This window comes from Python bivittatus, unplaced genomic scaffold, assembly GCF_059951505.1.
Source record: "Python bivittatus isolate LINGU-HERP-01145 unplaced genomic scaffold, Pbiv_v1 ctg000480_np1212, whole genome shotgun sequence".
NCBI classification, from domain to species: Eukaryota; Metazoa; Chordata; class Lepidosauria; order Squamata; family Pythonidae; genus Python; species Python bivittatus.
The window spans coordinates 86,482,921-86,504,110 of NW_028277075.1; the positions used below are offsets into that span (position 1 = coordinate 86,482,921).

The window sequence follows — 21,190 nt, forward strand, 5'->3', positions numbered from 1 at the left end:
TACTTGTGATGAATGCTGCATCCACAGAAAGTGTCTAAGTGGGGGGAGATAAGTGATAAAATGTGCATCACAATGTCACCATGCAAAACCTGCCCCTTTTGTACTTGCATAGCAACATTGCACACCAGTATGTAATGGGCAGAACTTACTGACATCATAACTATGTTTTGTCTATTTGGGTTATCATCCCTATCTGCAGACACGTCAAGCTATACTAGATCCTTGAGACCTTTTCCCTTCCTATGATCCCATAATGAGTATCTGTGTGTAGCAGCATTATTTCATAAACACAACTCAGCTCATGATGTGGGAGGAAAAACTAAAACACTTTCATCCCCAGCAGTACCTCCCCAATGTTCAAAGTAGTTAAACAGGATAGATAGAGCCAGAAAGACATAAAAAGAACCACAAATAGTACATTATGCTGTCTTGGATCAGTTGTCATTTATCCACTGATTATCTTAGTCTATTGGCTCCAATGCTTTTTCACTGCCCATCTTCGCTAAACAGATGTCGACTTCCTAAGGCTAGAACTATCAAGGCTCACTCAACTGGCAAAGGAAGAGGCATTCTAGGCAAAGTCTAGTCATACATTAGTCATATTCACTTAAAATAAACAAAGGCAATGCAAATGCATAACTGTGTATAATAACGATGATGCCTTTACTGTGTTGGCAATGCGTAATGTTTCCTTTGTAATCTGTTTAGTTTATGTTTCTGTGTCCTTTCTGTTAAGTTCCCTGCTCTCTAAATTAATTTTTTGTCTCTTATGTTGGATATTGCTGCTGTATAATAGCTTGCTTGACTCTTGCAGAAGAGCGTCTCTCTCTTAAACTGCACCGAGCTCTGACTTTAATAATGTTCTTTAAAATTTAACCCATGTTGTGTAAGTCTATATTAGCATTTTCAGCTGGAATCTCATTTATTATCACTGGCATTTTCCATACAAATTCAAAGCAAAGTAGGCTTTTATGATCAGGCACATTCATTAAATGGAGTGGCACTTTTTTCTGACATCAATGGTTCCAGTTCTGTGGCAAGCCAGAAGATGGCAGTGCTTTTTAACAGAAGAGAGGGTTTATTTTTAAAAAATAAAATTGTAAAGAAATTGGGACTAGGAGGCAGCAGGTCTGGGAATATGATCTGAAGCTTTACTTTTTCAGTAATTCCTGCTCTGGTGAATAAATTTGAAGGAATAACTGACATAGCAAAAGATGCACAAGACAGTCAGCTAGCCAGAAATTAAATAATACAAATACTATCTTGGAAGGAAGCTCATGTTCATGCTACCGAAAAGGGTACCCTTCTTACTGATCACTTACTTTACTAGTATGATTTCAGTATACAGAAAGCTTTAAAGTGAATGTATATGACTGCTCTAATTGGAAGAAATTTGAGTGGTGAAACCATTGTATATCTATTGCAGCACAGGAAACAGCCCCTGGTAAACTGAAGACTTTTCTTTAACATGGAGAGTCAGCCATGAACATTGCATGGACCACTGTGGGCCAGTTAATGACAGCAAATGGGGCAATCTGTCCATCAGAAACTATAGGAACAGAACATGCTATTCCAAACAGGAAGCCCCTTGAACATTCCCTTACTTTCCATGCTTCTAGAGCAGTGTTTCTCAACCTTGGCCCCTTGAAGATGCGTGGACTTCAACTTCCAGAATTCCCCAGCCAGCTGAAGTCCACGCATCTTCAAGGGGCCAAGGTTGAGAAACACTGCTCTAGAGAATAATGGGATCTATTGCTGGTGAATGCTATATTATGATGAGGATCCAATTGGCATGAAGAGAACATTTGCTCAAGAACATGGCTCCACACTCTCTGTAAATTCACCCATCAAGCTAAGCCAGACTGTGGCTTGTTTGGTTTGGGCCTTCCATCATTCTAGAGGAGAGGAAGAACATGGCACTGAGAGAAATTATATTAACTGCATTTGACTAAATTGGTTTAATTTAAATGAATTTAAAATATAAATTAATTCCAGTGGTAATTCTTGGCCTAGCCACTTTAGGCAAAATATGATTCATGGCCTGAAAAAAAAAAACGATTCTGGTTTATGGCTTAGCAAAACTCAGAATATAAGGATGACCTAGCCATTGGATTTCTCATTGTGTGAGTTCATGTTCAGAGATTCCCTGAAGAATCAGGAATTTAAGAAGTATTGCTGTAAGATACCGATAAACAACTTACAGCCATCCATTGGCCATAATAGCACAGTTTTCATTGTCACTCACCATTGACAAACAACATCTAGAAGGCCATGGGTGTCCCATATCTTCTTTAAAATTGCTATAATGCACACTGGGAAGTATCTCCTAATTCTAACTTCAACCACACTATATCACAATTCTTTGAGATAGGCTGGCTGAGTGCCTGACCTAAAGCAACCCCAGGAGTTCCAGCAATGAGTGAAGACATTTGTAATTCCCCACAGTCCCAGTATTACATTAGCTCTTATTGTCACAGAGAGTTGAAATGCCTTCCTGCTCCCCACCCAGGCTTTGAAGGATTGTTGTTCCTGATGCTGGAACTATAGCACATAACATGATAAGTCCAGTTTGAAGAAAAAAAAAAAAGTAAGCATCAAGATACAGGGTTACATTTCTTTAACATCAACAGCACTGTTCCCCCCCCCCTCCTTTGTGCAAGGAGAGAGGAGCAAAGACACCTTATGGTAAAAAACACATTATTGGTAAAAAATAATAAACCAATTATTTCCCATTCTCCATTAAATGGAAAAATTGTTATTACTTACATAGCTCTCCATTTTTATTCCAAGGGTTCAGGGCAGCACACACTATTTTGTGCTCATCACAATTCTGCGAGATGAACTAGACCTACAGATGTGTAGAAGAAGATAGGGAAATTGGAGCCCTCCAAATGTTGCTGAATTACAACTCTCAGCATCTGTAACCATCGACCATGCTTTTAGGGATTGTGGGGAATTATAATGCAGGAACATCTGGAGAAACACAGATTTCTGATTGCTGGCCTAAGATCACCTAGTGATCTTTAAGACTAACTCCATTGGACTTTAAAACCGAGTTTTCTGTCATCCTTAAAGAAAAATATTACTTCAGGAAAGAACTCCTGTGGAGGCTCAATTTTATAGAAAATGTCAACAGTACTGAAAGGATCTTACTAGGACTGTAAATATTAACTTGTAGAAAGTTTGTAGAAGATATCTAATCCAATTCTTTGCAAGTAGTCATCTAGGACTACTGATCATCCAAGAAAATATTGAAGTTAATCCTTGGTGCAATCACCAAAATAAAAATAAGTGTATAATATCCTAAATATCAGGATAACTAAATCTTGAATGTTTTTCATTTTCTTACCCAAGATCTTTGACAAGTCAGTTTGTGTGAGGTGGGTGGCCATATAAATTTGATTAAATACATAAATAAATGGTCTCACATGATGTCTGTGATTTCAATCAGGGTAAGTTTATGTGTGCAAGGTGCATGCCAATTCATGACTTATATGGTGGTCCTCATAATGCAGAGTGATGATGTAGTGGTTCCCATAAAATAAAATGCTAGGAACCGATGAGCCAATAATGCAAAATTTCCAAATTTTTGCATTTATTTATTAATAAAATTTGTATACAGTCTCAATCTAATAGTTCTGGCAGTGCACAAACAATATGAACACATATTTTCATTGACTGATTATGTGCCATTAAGTTGTTTTTAACTGCTAGAGACCACATAGATAGATCTTCATGATGATCTATCCCTAATCTGGTCTTTCAAATCTTCCAACGGTGCACTCATTACCTCTGTAATTGAGTTTATCCACCTTGCTACTAGTCATCCTCTTCTTCTCTTTCCTTCCACCGTTCCCAGCATTTAATTAATTAATTATTTAAATTGTCTCCATTAATTACTTACAGCATCAGGGGCCCTTCCTTGATGTGCCAAGGTGAGCCTGAGGATGGTCTCTGGAGTTTGACTCACAAAGAGGTTACTTTTGTTGGGCAAGTTTTATAGACCTGCAATCTCTCTTTTCCTCTCCACCCCCAGAGTTGTTTAGTTTAGGCATCAGAAAAGGAAGGTTAGATCTTATGAGGATTAAGTGTCTAGCAAGCACCTGCTACGACAAAAGAAGGAAATGATTATCTGATTGCTGTTACAGCAAAATGTTTGTTATCTCACAACTTAAAAGAGTAAATAGGAAGAGCTAGCTTGTCTAAGCCTCTCTTCCAGGTGTTAATTGAGAAATGCAGATCAGGACACCAAGTTTATTTAATAAACCCCATGTTCTTCTATATTAAAATTTACAATTTGGTGACAACTTTTGGAGGGACTCTGAGAAGTCTCATCTAAGATTTTTAAGGGCCACATGAAGCTTTGAACATTTTGATTGTGTGTTCTGCCCTCATATGTGAAGATACACAACTACAAGTAATAGTTGATTCAGCCAGAACATTTCAGTTCATAAATATAAAGCTTGAAGTGACCTTCTCTTCGTACTTGGATGTTGGATTTTGAAGTATAGCCTTTCCAAGTTATCATAAAGAGGTTGAACTGAAGGTTTAGTACAGGGGTACTCTGAAGCAGTTATTCAAGGCACATAGGCAAGCAGAGGAACCAACTTTCTCAGAGGGTTGAAACCAATTCTAGAAAACAGATACTACATATTTTGTTTTTTGTGTTCGTTGTGCTTCTGATCAATGATCATAATAAGGTTTGATATTGTTGTTCAGGGGAAAATGGCATTGCTGACAAATTTATTTTGTGTCAGTCTCAGTCTAACCTATCTTTATCAAAATATTGTTCCCTACTTAGAGCCAATGAACACAATTCCACAACTGAATTCTTACAGTCTACCTACATACTGTACCTTGTTACATCTAATGAGAAATTCAAAGCAGCGTATAATTTTAGTCTGCAATTTTGTCTAACTTGTACTACACCTGTCAATCTGACTTCCTTCCACTATTTCATTAATTCTTAAATGCTAATATTTAAAGGTCAAGCTTAGCTTAAACTAATATTAAAATTGCCAAATTCTAGATTTCTGGAACAGCCACATGAGAACAATATTCATCAGATCATCCGTGTGTATGTATGTCTATATGTATATGTATATGTATGTGTGTGTGTTTGTGTGTGTATGAAATAAGAAAAGAAATTAATGTAGTATTTCTCGCCACCTGCACCACTGTTCTTCCATTCTGTTCCAACCAGACTTCATAGAGGCAAAAAATGCTTGCATCAAATAAGGTGCTAACATCGAATGGAATCCTTATTTTTTAAAAAAATGCAGAAAGGAAGGTATTCTACTGAAAGTTGCATTCAGAGTATGATCATTGAACTAAAAAAAGTTTATATTGGAAAAAAAAGTTTTTAAAGAAGACTGCATTGGGGCCTGCGCGTCAAAGAACAAAAGCAGAATAATTTGCATTGAAAATAGTTTCTGTGTAATTTACTTTAACAACTAGATAAATTAGGACAAGAGGCATACAAAGACTCTTCATATTATGTGACATAACAAAAGTAAATGCCTGAATTTTTCAATTCCCCACCTCCCTCCTTAAATCTATAAATATATCTGCCAGACTGGAATACTGCTCTGCTAATGCAGACAGTAAAACGGACCATCATTAACCTAGCTTTCATTCCCTTTTGAAGAATGCTTTGAAAGTTTCTTTTGTAGTATTGGCCTATATTTACAAATGTAGTTGTTGAATAGAAGTGAAAAAGGAACGTCTGTTCTGAACTACCCAGCTCTGCAAAACGCAATGTGCATTTCTAAAGGTAAGATTAGGGATTATACAATTTCTCCTCCTGACCCAGCTGGATGCTAGAGATGCTCTAGCTGAACATAGTGGTATTTAAATATGGAAATGTCTTCCTTCGCTATGAAAAGAGGAAGCAATGAGTGCAGAAGCCTTTCCCCTTTGACTTACCTTCTCTTTGCATTACCTTGATGGATGATAGTTCAGCAAATGGACCAGTGGTAGAGCACATGATTGGAATGCAAGAGATTTTTCTGACATCTCCAGAGGAAAGGGATCAGGTAGCCCGTGATATGAAAAGACCTTTGCTGGAGAGCAACTGTCAATCACTCCTTTTCTTTGGTCCTTCAAACTCTTTCCAAGGTTAAAGGAAGTTAGAGTTTCCAAAAAGGCTTCCCATTAAATGAATAGCCTTCCCTTATGATTTGCTATAGCTCTGGGTGTAATCCTACTTTAAATATGATAGAAAACATTTTGTCTGTTTACTTGCCTGGCACTTGTATATATGGTTTATTCAGTTTTGATTACGTTATTTTAATTTACAATAATCTATTACCTGCCCTGAGCGTTCCAAGAAAAGGACCAGATATAAACTCAGTTAGCCAACTATATTTCCTGGCATCTCAAGTTACTGGTGGCTTCTGATCTGCAATATTTTGGTTCTGAGCAGTGATTACAAGTTGTTTTTTCTTGCCTTCCAATCTTTCAAGCAGCTGAAATTTATTCACAACTGCAGTTCTGAATGTGCCTGCTTGATATATAGCCCTTATTGAATTCTATTGTCAGACTTAAGAAAGGAGAATCTAAAAGGCTTCTAATTTTGAACATTGGGAATAATGATCAGCTTCACAGCTGTTTATTCTAAATGTAATCTCATTTCTGAAAATCTAAAGGAAGCCTTGATGGCAAATCATGACTAATTTTTCTGCTCTTTCCATTTCTCCTTGCTTAATATTGTTAATTAAATTAGCTATTCCCTTCCAGCTGTTTATAAAACATCAGCCAGATGCTTTCCTATACACCACACATTTTATTTGTTGCACCAAAAAGAGGAAAAGAATATAAAAAGCACATGTCTTTTTGGAAAAAAAAGAAGCCCTTTGGCAATATAAATGTCTGGTGTCTAATAGTTTCTGACATAATATCAGGTTTAATTTGATTATGTGCCATCAAATTGTTATCAGCTCTTAGTGACCACATAGATAGGCTTTATCCAGGATGATCTGTCCCCAACGTGACCTTTCAGGTCTTCCAATGGTGAGCCCATCACTGCTGTAACTGAGTCCATCCACCTTGCTTCCATCTTTCCCATCATTACAGATTTCTCAAGGTCTTTGCAAAATGTGTCATATAATTTGAGCTTTGAGTGAGAGTTCAGGATTCATCTGTGATCCATTTGTTTGTTTTCTTGGCTATCTTGTTGAAGTCTCCTCCAACACAATCAGTTGTGTACTGAACAATTCCATCTATTATTAGTTCAGTCCTCTTCTCAGCAACTCTCCACTGTAAATCTCTCATTTTCAATTCATGGAAAGCAGAGAACTTCAGTTTGCTGAAGGAATAGGAAGCCTATTTTCATAGTTTAGCATGAAAGTGTATGTGTGTGTGTGTGTGTGTGTGTGAGAAAGAGAGAGAGCGAGCAAGAGTGAGAGCAAGAATGTGAGAGAATGTCAGCGTGTCTGTGACCGAGTGAGGCAACATGCATTTATACTTAATTTAAATGAATTTATTCAATTTGATTAAATGGTTGGGCAAGGGAGAAAACCAGTTAATTGAATGTGATTAAATTAATACTTAATTTGATGTAATTTTTGTCCTGGCCCCGTTCATTTACTGCAAGGACCACCTAAAGACCAGCGTGGCCAATCTCTCAAAAAAGCTTCCTGTCTCTGATTGTAACATCAATTTGGTATATTTACATCTTGGGTTTCTTTTATGGTATTCAAAATACAATTCAGTGGTGTCCAGAGAGTCTCCCATCTTACACTCAGATCTGCTTATTGTTAGCCTCTTGTATCTTCAATCCAAATCCTTCCATTTGGCAGTAATGCAGAGCTGTCTTAAAAGAGAGTGGCAATGCAGTGTACTTTGATTACATATGAAACAAATGATTAAGCCCCTTAAAGTTAATGATGTCCTAAGATACTATATCTAGGCGGCAAAAATCAATATGACCATGAGATGGTAGTGAAGAGATACTGTACAGACAATATACTTCTGGTGATTTTCTGGTGGTTTTCAGACCAGATTTGTTTTTTAAAAAAATATTTGTGTTGCTTTATTATATAGAAAAGAAGAAGAAAAAGAGAAAATTTACAAAAACAGAAAAAAACCCAACACAAATTATGCCACATATAAGAAACCATTCAGCCTAATTTAAACTAATAATTAAATCTTGATCATGAAAAATAATATTGATCAGTATTCCCATTATATATATAGCTATCCCTTTTATAAATAGAAAGCAAAGAGAAATCAAAGATTATAATCTGATAATCACCATAATTCTCCATATGGTGATAAGACTCCAATTTCTTTTTACTGTAATACAGAAATACATTGACTTTGAAACTGTACTTATCTTCATAATACCATATTAACAAACTTATTAATATTAAAGGAAAAAGATCAATAATAGGACAAACCCATTTTATATGAGTTAGTGTCTGCTCACCCATTTTATAACTCCAAAATAACAAAGTTAACAGCCAAACCTTTTAAAAGATACTGAATTAATCTCATTTTATGATTGTAAGAAGCATACTTAATATTGTTTAAGAACCTTAGCCATTGATTTATTAATATGGAATATTTATATATATATATATATATATATATATATATATATATATATATATACACACATACATACATACATATATCCTTTTATTGCAAAGTTCTTGCAAATAACTAATATCCATGTTAGCATTACACTTTGTTTAATTTTAAAAAAAAAAAAACTATAGACATAACCCAAACCATATTCCAGTACTGATAGTGGTTTGGGAGTTTCAGACATTGCTAAAGCATTCTGACTGAATGCTGAAAACAAGAGATATTTTAAATAAATAATATTGCCATTTTCCAACTGAAGACAATCCAAATTCCTCTTGTAGCATCACCCCAATGAGCATTGGACAGCTTATATCAGCTCCTTGATATTGGCAGAATGCACTGCAATCTTGGCAACTTGAACTGGGGAACCTCCTGGGGCTTAATAGGCTTTGGGGAAATATCCAAACTTTTCTGCAAAAGTTTAAAAGAATGAAAACAAAAAAATACAGTGACTTTCCTAAGATTGCGCAAAGAGGGAAAGCTGAAGTCTGTCCTGCTAGTCCCTTCAGTGAGACATAAAAGTTTGTGCAAAAGTTCAGCAAATCAGCTCCGGTAATCTGATCATTTTCTGGGCTTTATTTGATAGAATCCGACTTTGCTATTTTCCATAATGAACCAATGTGAACTTTTAATCTCTACTGATAAGTCTGAAGCAGGCCACTATAATAAAAGCTTGTCTGTTAGCTTTTAAATTAAACTCTAAAATTACATTTCATAATGTCTTGCCTTCTAAGTACACATCACTGGAACATATGTTTTTTGATGTATTGTGAGATTGGACACTGTAGCGCAGCAATATGACTTTTCTATTTTTACAATAATAATGACTTTCTGGACAGATAGGCTCAGACTATTGGAATTGGAACAGTGTCCTGAAAAATGATGGGCAATCTCTCTTGCAGTTTTCTAAGAATTCCATCCTCGATACAGTTAAATTTCCAGAGGACATTCTTTTTCATTGCACGTATGGATGTTAATCAGTTCATTACCTTTATTCTGGGCAAAGGGCAGGTATATAGCAGGACACTATGATAAAAAAAAAATCATTGATTAATAGTTCAAAGGAGTTTAAGCAAAATATAATCTAGGTAAATATTTACATTAAGGCTGTTTTCTGATATATTTAAAAACAGTTACTTATTTTACCCTGTCCCCTTAAATGTAATACAGCCTCAACATTCTTCCCTCTGTGTCCTAAGACAAAAAAATCCTGCAAGGTTTTTGCCAAATAGCGACATGTGAGCTCAATTACAATGATATAGTATGCTGGGAAGGGAGAATCCTGCATTCAGTGACTGACAGGTATAACTTCAAAGCAGCATGAGCTTTATGCTCAGTCCACCATTGGTCACCCCAATCACAATTACTTGCACAGAGAGAAAAAGGCAGAGAGATAGTATTCACTCTATGATGTGATAACTTTAGCGCTTACTGTGAAGACCTAACTTTGTGATCTTTTTGATTTAAGAAAGTAGATATTACTTTAAGTCACCTAATCAGTGCTGCTCAAAAATTGCTCAGGGCAAGAGTCTGGGAAATAATAATTTTACTTTTTAGAAAGAATATTATTGCAAGGAATGTATATTTTATCCAAAACAAAGGAACAAGATTAGCAGTGAACAACTGGTTTTGATTTCTTACTTCTTGTTGGCTTGTGTACCAACCAGTTCTTGTTAAATATTTATGGACAAGATTAAAGACTTTATAAAACTTTGCAGCTGGCAGCTGTCCCCTCGCCTAAGGATAGCACACTGAGTTTCATTTTAACTGGCTAACTATGTGACCAAAATATAAAATCTTAGGGGACGCCCTGACATTAAAATATGTAATACCATTCCTTAAAATAAATGGGGAAAATATCCTTTTACATTTTATCCTTTTTCCTTTTCATTTTGTGACTAGCATACATACAGGCTGACTATTTCATCTTCTTGTGTCTATGCTCTTGTTACGTTTCTGCAAAGTTATTTCCTTTGATATTGCACACTAAAAGAATTAACTATAGCTACATTTTTTTTGCATTTGAACCTCTTGTATCATTCTCTTCTTCTATTTAATTCACATCATGAGAAATCCTGAACTTCAAGGCTATTTTTTTTTTTCTTACATTCAACTTGGCTGACTCCAAGCCAAGGTACAAACCTGTTTAAGCTCTCAGTGGGGTTGAAGTTATAACCCCTTACATACATGCACTGGAAGCAAGAATGGGGAGCATTCTCAAATCAGACACATATCCTTGCATACAACCTGTGACTTTATATAATTTAGTTATTATTTCAGTGTCTTTCTGCCAAAAGAAGAGCGTAACCACATCTGAAACTATTAAAATCCCCTAAATGCTAAAATAATTGTTTATCTAACTAATCAACCCCCTGGTGATATACTTCTAGATATTATGGGAAATCATTTCCGAATTACTACTAAGAAAACTACATGGCTGTGTCCATGAAGTCACCAGAAGTAAAGACTGACCTGAAGGAAAGTTTCCTTTTTAGTTAATGATAAAGCACTCTTCCTGTGGATGGTTACCTATGGACCAACCAGAACAACCCAGATTTCCAAAGACATTTAACAGCTGTATACTCATAAGGCTCTTTCTGCTGAGCACTGAATGTATGGATGCTGGGAGAGCGGATGGTGGAATAGAACTGAAAGGCCATTTGTATCCAAGGAAAAAGGCTTTTCCTCTACACCCGGGCATAAATGACATTTTAAAATTTCTATCACATCTTTGGCAGAAAAAATTGTATGGACAATTTCTCCAGCAATTTGTCAAGGGCAGGATTCTTCCAAAGTCCAGTTAGCACATTTTCTTCCATTCTACTTGATTAGAACAGGTAGGAAAACATGCAGGGAATTTGTCTGCCCAGCACTATTTTCCTCCCCCCGCCGCATGAACGGAATTTGTGCAAATAAAAATTAAAAATATCGTATCTTTGGAATGGGAACCTCTGTCTGGTTATACAAGTGTATCATCCAGCTTTCTACAATATTGCTTGCTGTGAGTGATGGGTGAAAGCCATAGAGCATCACTTAGGTAATTGATGCAGAATTAACTGGAAATGGAACAGGCTGGGTAGATCCAGGGGCATTAAGCAAGGACCAAAACAACTAATCCAGGCTGAAAACAAAAGAGCATCTTGAGGTATTGCCACAATACCAGCATTTCCTTCTCCCAATCCCTCAAAGCAAAGCTTCCAGCAATCGTCTTTACCATGGCCAACTTCAAAATGCAGAAAACACCATGAACCTATCAGGATTCATCTTCATTCTTTCAAGCTGGCTGATAGGAGAATGCAACGTACATCATCTAATCAGTGTACCATCCCATGATGAACCACAAGTCATAGAGCCCCACTCCTACATGAAATCCAACAAACTTCAGTGTCCCCTTCCCCCTACACCCCAAATTTATAGATATTTTATTTGCCTTGGGCTTGTGGTCTGAAAAAAAAAATCTGATGGGAAAAAAAATTGCTCTGATGAGAAACTCTGAGAGGGAAGGTTGATTGTAATACACACACACACACACACACAATCTTTGAAAGCCTCCAGAGCATCCCAGCTTTTCTGCCATCATTCCTCTCTTGCTTTTAAAAACCCCTGTGAGGCGTGATGATGAAATGATAGAAGGGCAACCATTCTGAGTTGAGTCACTTTTTCCAGTAACTGCAAGCATGGTGGTATTTTGCTGTGGCAGGCTGATTGCAGGACGGAAAATAAGTTCCAACCAGTACATACAGAAACAGACCATCTCCAGGAACAAAACTCCAGGACACCAAACAAGGCAAGACTTCCTACGAACAGGAAAATGGATTCACGCAAGATCTCTAGAGCCACAGCTGTTCAAATGAACATAACAGCTTTGCTTGGTTTCAAATAAGCCACAAACCTGAAATAAATTAATGCAGCTCCACAAAACAAACATAGTAATGAGATCATTCCCAAAGTGATTCCGTGGAATGTTTTTATTCTCTTCATAAACAGCTTCTTGTCACTGCCGTGGCACAAAATCCTCTTTCCGTCAGTTTTACAAGCCCCTTTTGTTAGCTGTTCTGGCTCTGTGGATGAGGGCTCCAGCTTGAAATCCAGTGCAAATAAAAAACACAGAACCACTTTCATGATCCCCTTGTTATCCGTCTGAGTCTTGGTGCGTCTGTGTGTGCATGCACAGGTGTTTTCCTCCTCTCCTTTTTCTCCTAAACTTGTCCACGTTGTCAGGTCTGAATTAACTGGAGGAGATGTATTGCCTGATGAACCTCACCAAGCCTTTTCCTGGCAGTGACCTGGTGGGATGTTCAATGGAGCCGATAAAAACATTGTCGGGAAATGATCATCTTTTTCTGGCCCTCCTGCTTTCCCTTGCCCTGAAATTTCAGGAATGAACATCTATTAGACTTTCAGATTGGGGCAAGATGGGGAGGGCAGAGAAAGAAAAAGAGGCACTTAGAGCACAGGGCAGGCCATCCTCTTCTTGGAAACTCCTGGCCTTAGGTTCATCCACTTTTTGATGAATACAACGGTCTTTGTTGGCATGCCTTATAAGACAATACTTAATCTCTCAGTGACCCTGTTGCTAGTCAGCTTGGTATCTTGCATTGTTTTATTCCTTAGCTTAGCTTAAAGCTTTCCATCTTTACAAAGTGCCTTAGTTCCACTTTTGTTCAGTGGTGTTGGTTTGCCTCTATACAGGTAGTCCTTGCTTAATGACCACAATAGAGACCAGAAAATTGGTCGTTAAGTGGGGTGGTTGTTAAGTGAGTCACCACATGACCAGATCTGGTTTTACAACTTTTTTACAATGGTTGTTAAGCAAAGCATGATGGTCATTAAGTGAATCATGATATCATTAAGTGAATCACATGGTTGTTAAGTGAATCATGTGGTCATTAATGGATTTTTTTGCTGGAATTCACTTAATGACCATGTGATTTGCTTAATGACCACATGATTTGCTTAATGACTGTTCTAAAAAAGGTCACAAATTGCAATCATGTGACTGCAGGGGGATGACAGTTGTAAGTGCGAGTGCAGATCATAAAGCACTTTTTCCAAGGCTGATGTAACTTTGAACCATTGTTAAATGAATGGTTGTTAAGCGAGGACTACCTGTAGAAGGTTACAATCTTTAGGTCTTTGTGATTTTGTTTTTTCTGCCCACTTTCTGATTCCTTTTGGGCTATTTTGATTTTGAATTAGGAATCTGTGCATATTTTGTTTCCCTTTACTGATTCTGGCAGGTAGCCCACTGACTAAACAAATACAGGACACAGGTTTTGTGGTCACTGTCCATAATTTCTTGTGCTGAAGGTTCTTCTGCTGAGCCTGGTGCAGTTATGCTTGGAAGCCATGCGATTCTTCCCAGGCTCCTTCCTGTCTACAGTTGCATGTTAAGCTTTGGTTTCTAGCTCTGTTTGCTTGTTCTACATTCTGTCCAGCTAAAGGGAAAGTTGGGATTTTATTCTGTATCTCTTTTCATTCTTTACTAAATCATTCTACTGACTTTCACCTTTAGAATATTCCCATGCTTCTGTGTTTCTTCTTTCCTGTAACATACTGGCACTCATCCAGGTAGACCTTAAGGTCAACACATTTGGTTTGTCCAGAAGAGAAATAATTTTTCCTGTGTTTGTTCCAGGTTAATCATATCCATTATTACTTTTAAATTGTGTGTAATGTGGGAACACCACCACATCCTAATCAGATATAACAGAGGAGTGGGAAGCTATAACTCAGATATGTCCCTATCAATACATGTTCAATGGACATACACTGTTGGAAGGAAATATTTTGGAGAAGTGATTGCTGATTATTGTAGGTACATAAGCACCCCTTTGGGGCTCAAATCATAATAACTTGTCTGGTTGTGGCTTGAGGAATTGTCATAATGCATATTGTCTACATGTTTTCTCTATGTAATTGTGACAACAGAAGGTAAGAATCATCCTAAAAAGGACATTGATCTTGGAATCAGTTTTTCAATATTATTAATCAGTATAGTTTTAATAAGAGAGAATAAGTTTAATAAGTGAGAGCCAGTTAGGTCTAATGACTAAGGTGATGGGCTAGAAACCAGAAGACCATAAGTTACTGCCCTCCCTTAGAAAGCTGGCTGGGTAACTTTGGGTCAGTCACTTTCTGCCCAACCTACATCACAGGGTTGTTCTTGTGGGAAATATAGGAGATGGCAGTATTAGGGATGTATGTCACTTTGAGTCGACCAAAAATAAAGATGGGCTAAAAATCAAGAAAGAAAGAAAGAAAGAAAGAAAGAAAGAAAGAAAGAAAGAAAGAAAGAAAGAAAGAAAGAAAGAAAGAAAGAAAGAAAGAGGGAGGGAGGGAGGGAGGGAGGGAGGGAGGGAGGGAGGGAGGAAGGAAGGAAGGAAGGAAGGAAGGAAGGAAGGAAGGAAGAAAGAAAGAAAGAAAGAAAGAAAGAAAGAAAGAAAGAAAGAAAGAAAGAAAGATGCATTCTTCATTTATGCTTGTGTATGTATCTTGTTAAGAATATCAGCATTGCACCTATTTCATAAGCTAGGGTTTGGGCCAAGACCACATCTGATAGAGAGTTAATAGGAATACTATTTAAAATATTTAATAATATTTAATACTATGGTCTCTAGTCATTTCACATTTATCTAGATGTTTTGAATCAGAGACTTAGAAGGAAATTTGTTTCTCAACATGGTGCTTGAGATCTAGTATGCAAAGTGACTCCAGAATATATACTAAAAAGAAGGGGAAGGGATATTGAGAAATAGCATCCATTAGAAAACAATTGCCAGAGGCAACAACTTTATCATCAGCCTGCCCGGAATGAAACAGTTCACTGCCCAGATAGTCATGGAGTGTTCAAATTATAATGTGTGGATTTAATCATTTCTTCTTTTTGGGGTGATTATGAATCATGGCTGGAGAAGAATGGCATTGCTACCACTTGCTGCTTTTAAGAGGAAAGTTCTGTTACTATTACTTTTTTTTTAAAATTTCCTTATTAAGTGTGCTGGAACCGAAACCTTTGCAATGAAGCATAGCCTTTTACCACAAAGGTCATAAAAGAGAATCTGAACAACAAAAAATCATATTAATCCCTGGTGCAGAGCATCTCTGGCTGATGACTTTGGAAGACAATTTAGTATTTTCTAAAGAAAAGACCCTGAGTGTTTGCATAATGCATCAAGGGAGGAGAATTTGGACAAGCATGAAAGAGTGGAGAGACCTTATCTTACAAGGGTTGCTTCAGCTGAGCCTTAGAATAGGCTTACTTGAATCCAGATGTGCTCAATATCACTGAGAGCACCTTGAAGCTCTGGCAATAAAGGGTGGAATGAAATTTGCCCCTATATTTACCAAGCCATTAAAACAATCCTTGAATACCATGCAATAGGGAGGGCCCGGGCCATCTCTCTCAGGAGGAAACATCCCCTAGATGCAAGGAAGGGCTATACTTATACTGTGGGCATGTGGGACATTTTGCAAACAAATGCCCAGCAAATGCCCAAGATGTTTAGACCTGCCCAGCTCATTAGGGGTTGTTAGTCTGAGGGAAAAGTCCCCAAGTGTCTTCACAGCTTTTTATTGTTCCAGTATGCATTGATTGCATGATGCAGATCTTCGATCTGTATCTTCGATCTTTGCCTTAGATCTTTGTCTTAGCGTTCTTGGATTCTGGGGCTTCAGCTAATTTCATGGACACCACTTCTGCCTGCTCATGCCATATTCTAGAGAAAGTCTTTCTACTCCCATTTAAGTGGGGACTATTTGCAAGTGGCCTTCGTTAAGCAGAGCTATCACTCTGCTTAACTCCTAGCTCAAGGATCTGTGAGGAACTTTTGGGGGATGGCACAAACTTAGGCAACACATGGACTTCTTCTGGGATTTCTCTCCCCCTCCCCCCATTATTACAAAAAGTAAAATTCTGTTTCTGGATATTTAATCATGAACCATTATTTATAACAGGAATGAATTGAAATTGGAGTTTCCCCTTTCACCCTTCTGTTTGTCAACTGCCTACTGTTTCACTCTTCCTATAGCTACTGTAAATCTAATTCCTAATGAACTCTCAGACCCACCCCTGCTAATCTGCCACAGAGTTGGTTTTCTTTGGCTGTCTTTCAAGATGACTGAGTATAGGAAAGGAAGCCTTTTGTCTCCCCTCACTCTCTTCTCTCTCCCAAACACTTTTCCTTGCTGGTGGCCTTTCTTGCCACTGGGCAGCTGGCACTGGATTGCTTCCCCCACCTCCCTCCAAGCCCACACCTGCAGTCACAGACACTCCCCTGTTAGCTGGAGCTGGGATTAGGCTAGCTCTGCTGCTGGCTGGCTGGATTGAGTCTGGACTCCCAGCTAGCTCCTCACTGGGACTTTTGCTGCCTGGATCTCCATGACTGGGGTGGTTTGGCTGCTCCAGCTGGGAGGTTTTGGGTGTTCCACTTGGGGTGTTTTCTTCATCCCTGACTTGGAATTTAGGGGTGCTTGCACTGCCTCCAGAAGTTGCTTGCTTTCCCTGCATGTTTCATTACCACTGCCCCTTCAACTCCACTAGCCAACTTGCTAAACCAGTTTCTCACTACTTTTTCCAGACTGTTCCTCACAGTTGACTCTTCTGGCCTAAAGATCACTTTTGAAGTCTTTCCTAGACTCCCTTCTACTAGCTGACCTGCCAGATGAGATTCATCCTGCAGCTGCTCTCCATGAACTTGTTCTGCCAGCTGTCTTTTCTCCTGAGACCATGCAACACATTGGCACTATAGCTGGATCTATTTTCTGCAACATTCTCTTGCTAACCAGCAACTATGTCCAGCCAACCAGCTTCTTTTAAAGCTGGCAAGTTCTGCCTTGCACCAGGCTTGGTATACATGCAGGACAAGCCAGTCGTGCCAGCTGTGTGAGAGGCAGGCCATAAGTGATTCCAGTCAGGCAGCCCTATATCCTAACCCTTATGTTTGTCAGCATTATTGCTATGAGCATGTATCATCAGGTTTGATTACTCTAATTTATAGGTCAACCAGGCAGGATGCCAGATTTATATATTAACAAAATGATTAGGAATGGAAAAGTCTAGTTTATCTATAAAACACAGAAAATGCAGATAGTAGATTTAATGCTGTCCATCTTATAATCTAATATTTTCAGCAGAATAAGGCAGGCAAGAAACATTTTTATAAAGGCACTATTAGCTGAAAACAAAGGGGAAAAGGGCATTTTTTAAGTGTGCACTGATATTGTTAACCAAGGAGAGAACTCAACTTGATTAATCACTTGTGATTTAGCTAGCTCATATCAATCCAAAGAATATAAAACTTCAAGAAACCTGAAATAAGTCAAAACCTACCTTGAAAGCTTCCAAGAAACTATATCAAAAGTTTTCTTATAGTCTAAAGACATAATAGCTGCTGGATTGTCTATCATAAAAACATAACATAAGCAGAGCCTTGACCCATCTAATCCAACAGGCTGTTCTCACAGTGGCCAACCAACTGCACAAGGCAGCCCACTCGTCATCCAGTAGATGGCCTTTGGAGGCAATCACACTGCCATGAAGGCTAATTGATTCCCATAGGAAGTAGACTTTGGTTATCCTAGTTTTAACCCTTTTGTGTACATAACGGTAGCAGAATAGTGATGGAAAGTAGAACACCAGGTGATCCCTCCTCTATTCTGCACCATAAAAGAAACAATTTTGTGGATGGGGATGATGTATCCATCAAAATTGATAGTACAGTATTATACTGCGTAGTTTGTTAAGTGTGACAGCAGTAGCTTAATACAATAGATACTTCTCTCCATTTCCAGTATTGTTGTCTTGTAGGTTGAAATAAAAAAAAAAAAGATTTTGGAAACATGAAGCTTGTTTAGTTCATAATTAACAGAAACAGGATCTCTATTGATTAGGATATGGTTAGAATGCATAAAGAGTTTACAAAATTAAATGTCTCCTTTAGAGATTTACAGTAACTAATTGCTTTTTCTTTGCGTCAGATGCATGTGCTATAAATTGACCTTGAATAAATGCTTTGGCTGTGTCTCATACTAAAGAGAGTGTTGCCACCAAGTTCCTCTTAGCATGAAAAAACTCTTCCCTCTCCTCTATTAACCATCTGGTTAATAAAATCTTTATTTTTCAGGAAAGGTACGTTCAAGGTCCACTTAAAAGGTATTTAAATTTTTGTGAAATAAAACTATAAACTTCACTGAAGCATGATGTGAAATTGTAATAGCTTCTGTTAACTTAGGACCAAGAAATGAGATATCAAGAAATAATCTAGATGAAAACAATTTCTGTGTACAGAAAAAAGAAAGTATATTAATGTTGGAAGGGAGTAATGAAATGCCATATATCTACTAAATTCAGAAATGCAATTTTGAAAATACATATCCAAGAATCTAATTTGGGTGATGGGGTCTAAAAAGGAAGCCAAAGTTGATTCAGAATGCCTCCAACTATTATATGATTTATATTTAAAATAACTATTCATTTGTTCTGGACAATCTATAGCCAGGCTATATGGATTTGGGACTCGTTGATATTCAACCAATTTAATATTAAGTATTAAAAAGTAGTCTTTTAATATTTCTGCAGTAGTCAGCTTAGAAAATCTAATAATCAAAATTACAACATCTCTTACATGTTTAGAATTGCCATTTAAATAGACGCCTCCCACCAAAATATATTTATCTTTTGGAATATGAAATGAAAAAAAGCACTTTAAAAAACCCCTCTAACGTTCCACATTACAGAGTAAAGTGCCATTGACTGCAATATTTATTAGACAGAGTGAGCAAGAGAAAAATGTGCATGCTGTATCCAACTATATTCAAGTGGCAACATTTAAAATATAGTCCTGTCCCCCAAAGTGAGAAAAATAAAGAAAAATTTAAAAAGGGAGGAAAAGAGAAAATTAAATTTGTACTCTGAAATTGGCAGTTAAATATTGTGCAAAGATCCCTGATTTCCACCACATAGATTGATTAGAGTGTTCTATATACCTTTGCTACCACCTAGGGCTTATCCAGATTTTTGCAGTTCACATATGGTAGCCTAGATCAGTGTTTCTCAACCTGGGCAACTTTAAGCTGTGTGAACTTCAACGCCCAGAATTTCCCAGCCAGCATGGGGGGGGGGGGGATTCTGGGGGGTTGAAGCCCACACAGCTTACCACTGCTAAGGTTGAGAAACACTGCCCTAGATGCATAAACGTGAATATGCCTGACTATTCAATTCTCCACTGTTTTGATTTCAGTGATAACAACGGTAATCGTGCTGACTGTTATTTGCATGTTTGTTTGAAAATAGACTTTTAAGTTGTATTTCCAAAGTAGCATTAAAAGAGAATTCCAGGGTGTTTTAATCTTATAATGTTCTAAATTGCCTGTGTTTTTCTTCTCCCTAATGCTTCTCATTAGGTGTTGTAGAGTTCTAAAGGCATGATGGCTTACATGTAGCAATCTAGAAATATTATCCCCACTGTACTGAGTTTCAGCACAGTAAATGAGTGCTGCTTTCTTAAGTCAGGAGCAAGCACCACATCAGTAATAAGTTGCACGAGGCCCCATTTTTGTAATTCCCACAGTCCCTACCCCCACCCCAAGATCACACCATGGAAATAAGACAGCAAATTGGTCATGTATTATTTTGTTTTGTTTGACTAAATAAGCAACAAGATAGGCTAAATAGACCTACTTTGTGACACATGGGTATTGCCCAGCCTCCAGCTTCTCATTTTCTTTTGGTCTGTTGGAAGTCCTGCTGCACTGAAAATCTCTGGCTTTTATAACCAAGTGAGAGGGTGATATCTACCTGTCTTAAATAAAGCAGTTAGTTATCATCCTCTGTATGGTACTTGAACCCAGAAGTCAAAGGTCAACTGATTATGTGGCTAGTACAGTGTTAGTTGCAGAGATAAGAAAGCAGAGGGAGAAAGTGCATTTTGACATGCTATTACTCATTCCTGAAAAAAGATTACAGTTTTTACATGTGACAAGGGAAAAGCAGGAACACAATGCCAACTTGTTGTAAATTGTAGTGGAATATGACTTAAATTAATTGGAAACAAGACAAAGGCTGACAAAACGTTGATGTCCTTCACATGAATTGAATTCCTTGATGGGAAGGGAGAACAGTTAATTACACTGTTAAAGAATGAGTCAAGGGTCCTTTGAAGTTTAAAAGACCTGGCATTTTATGGTCAAGTACCAATAATTAAAAATGTGCATTTTGATTCAACAGCTGTATTTGGTCAAGCTTTTCTATTAAGATAGCCTTTTTTTCAAGTGTATAATTCCAAGTGTATACATACCACAACATTTAATGAAGTGGGATTGCCCATACTCTTGGCAGAATCTTTGTTCCTCGCTTAAACTAAATGTCCATCAAAGGTACAGCACGCATTTCACCCATGCAGGGCAAAAAAATGCTGGTCTGAGCTTTCATGGGAAAAAAATTAATCAAGCATGAATTCAACTTTCAGGGAGTGATTTTTGTGTCTGAGTATCACAAAAGTTGCCTGTATCTCTTGGCAGTACAATCATACGACATAAAGGTGATAAAAATTTACCAAGAGTGGAATTCCATTCATGAGAAATTCTTTCTGACACCTTTTCT

At 37.6% G+C, this 21,190-nt stretch overlaps 1 protein-coding gene across 2 annotated transcripts in view; it reads right to left on the minus strand.

Moving 5' to 3' along the window:
- The window catches only part of DDX18 (DEAD-box helicase 18), a 52,802-nt gene extending 32,441 nt beyond the window's left edge, over window positions 1-20,361 (minus strand). Inside the window, exon 1 of one of the 2 annotated variants that reach the window (XM_025170358.2) lies at window positions 20,270-20,361. In XM_025170358.2, coding sequence (XP_025026126.2) covers window positions 20,270-20,281 — 12 coding nt within the window. In that variant the 5' untranslated portion in view covers window positions 20,282-20,361. The remainder of the gene's footprint in view (window positions 1-20,269) is intronic. The other variant, XM_025170359.2, reaches the window with a different exon arrangement.
- Window positions 20,362-21,190: the final 829 nt, after the last annotated feature.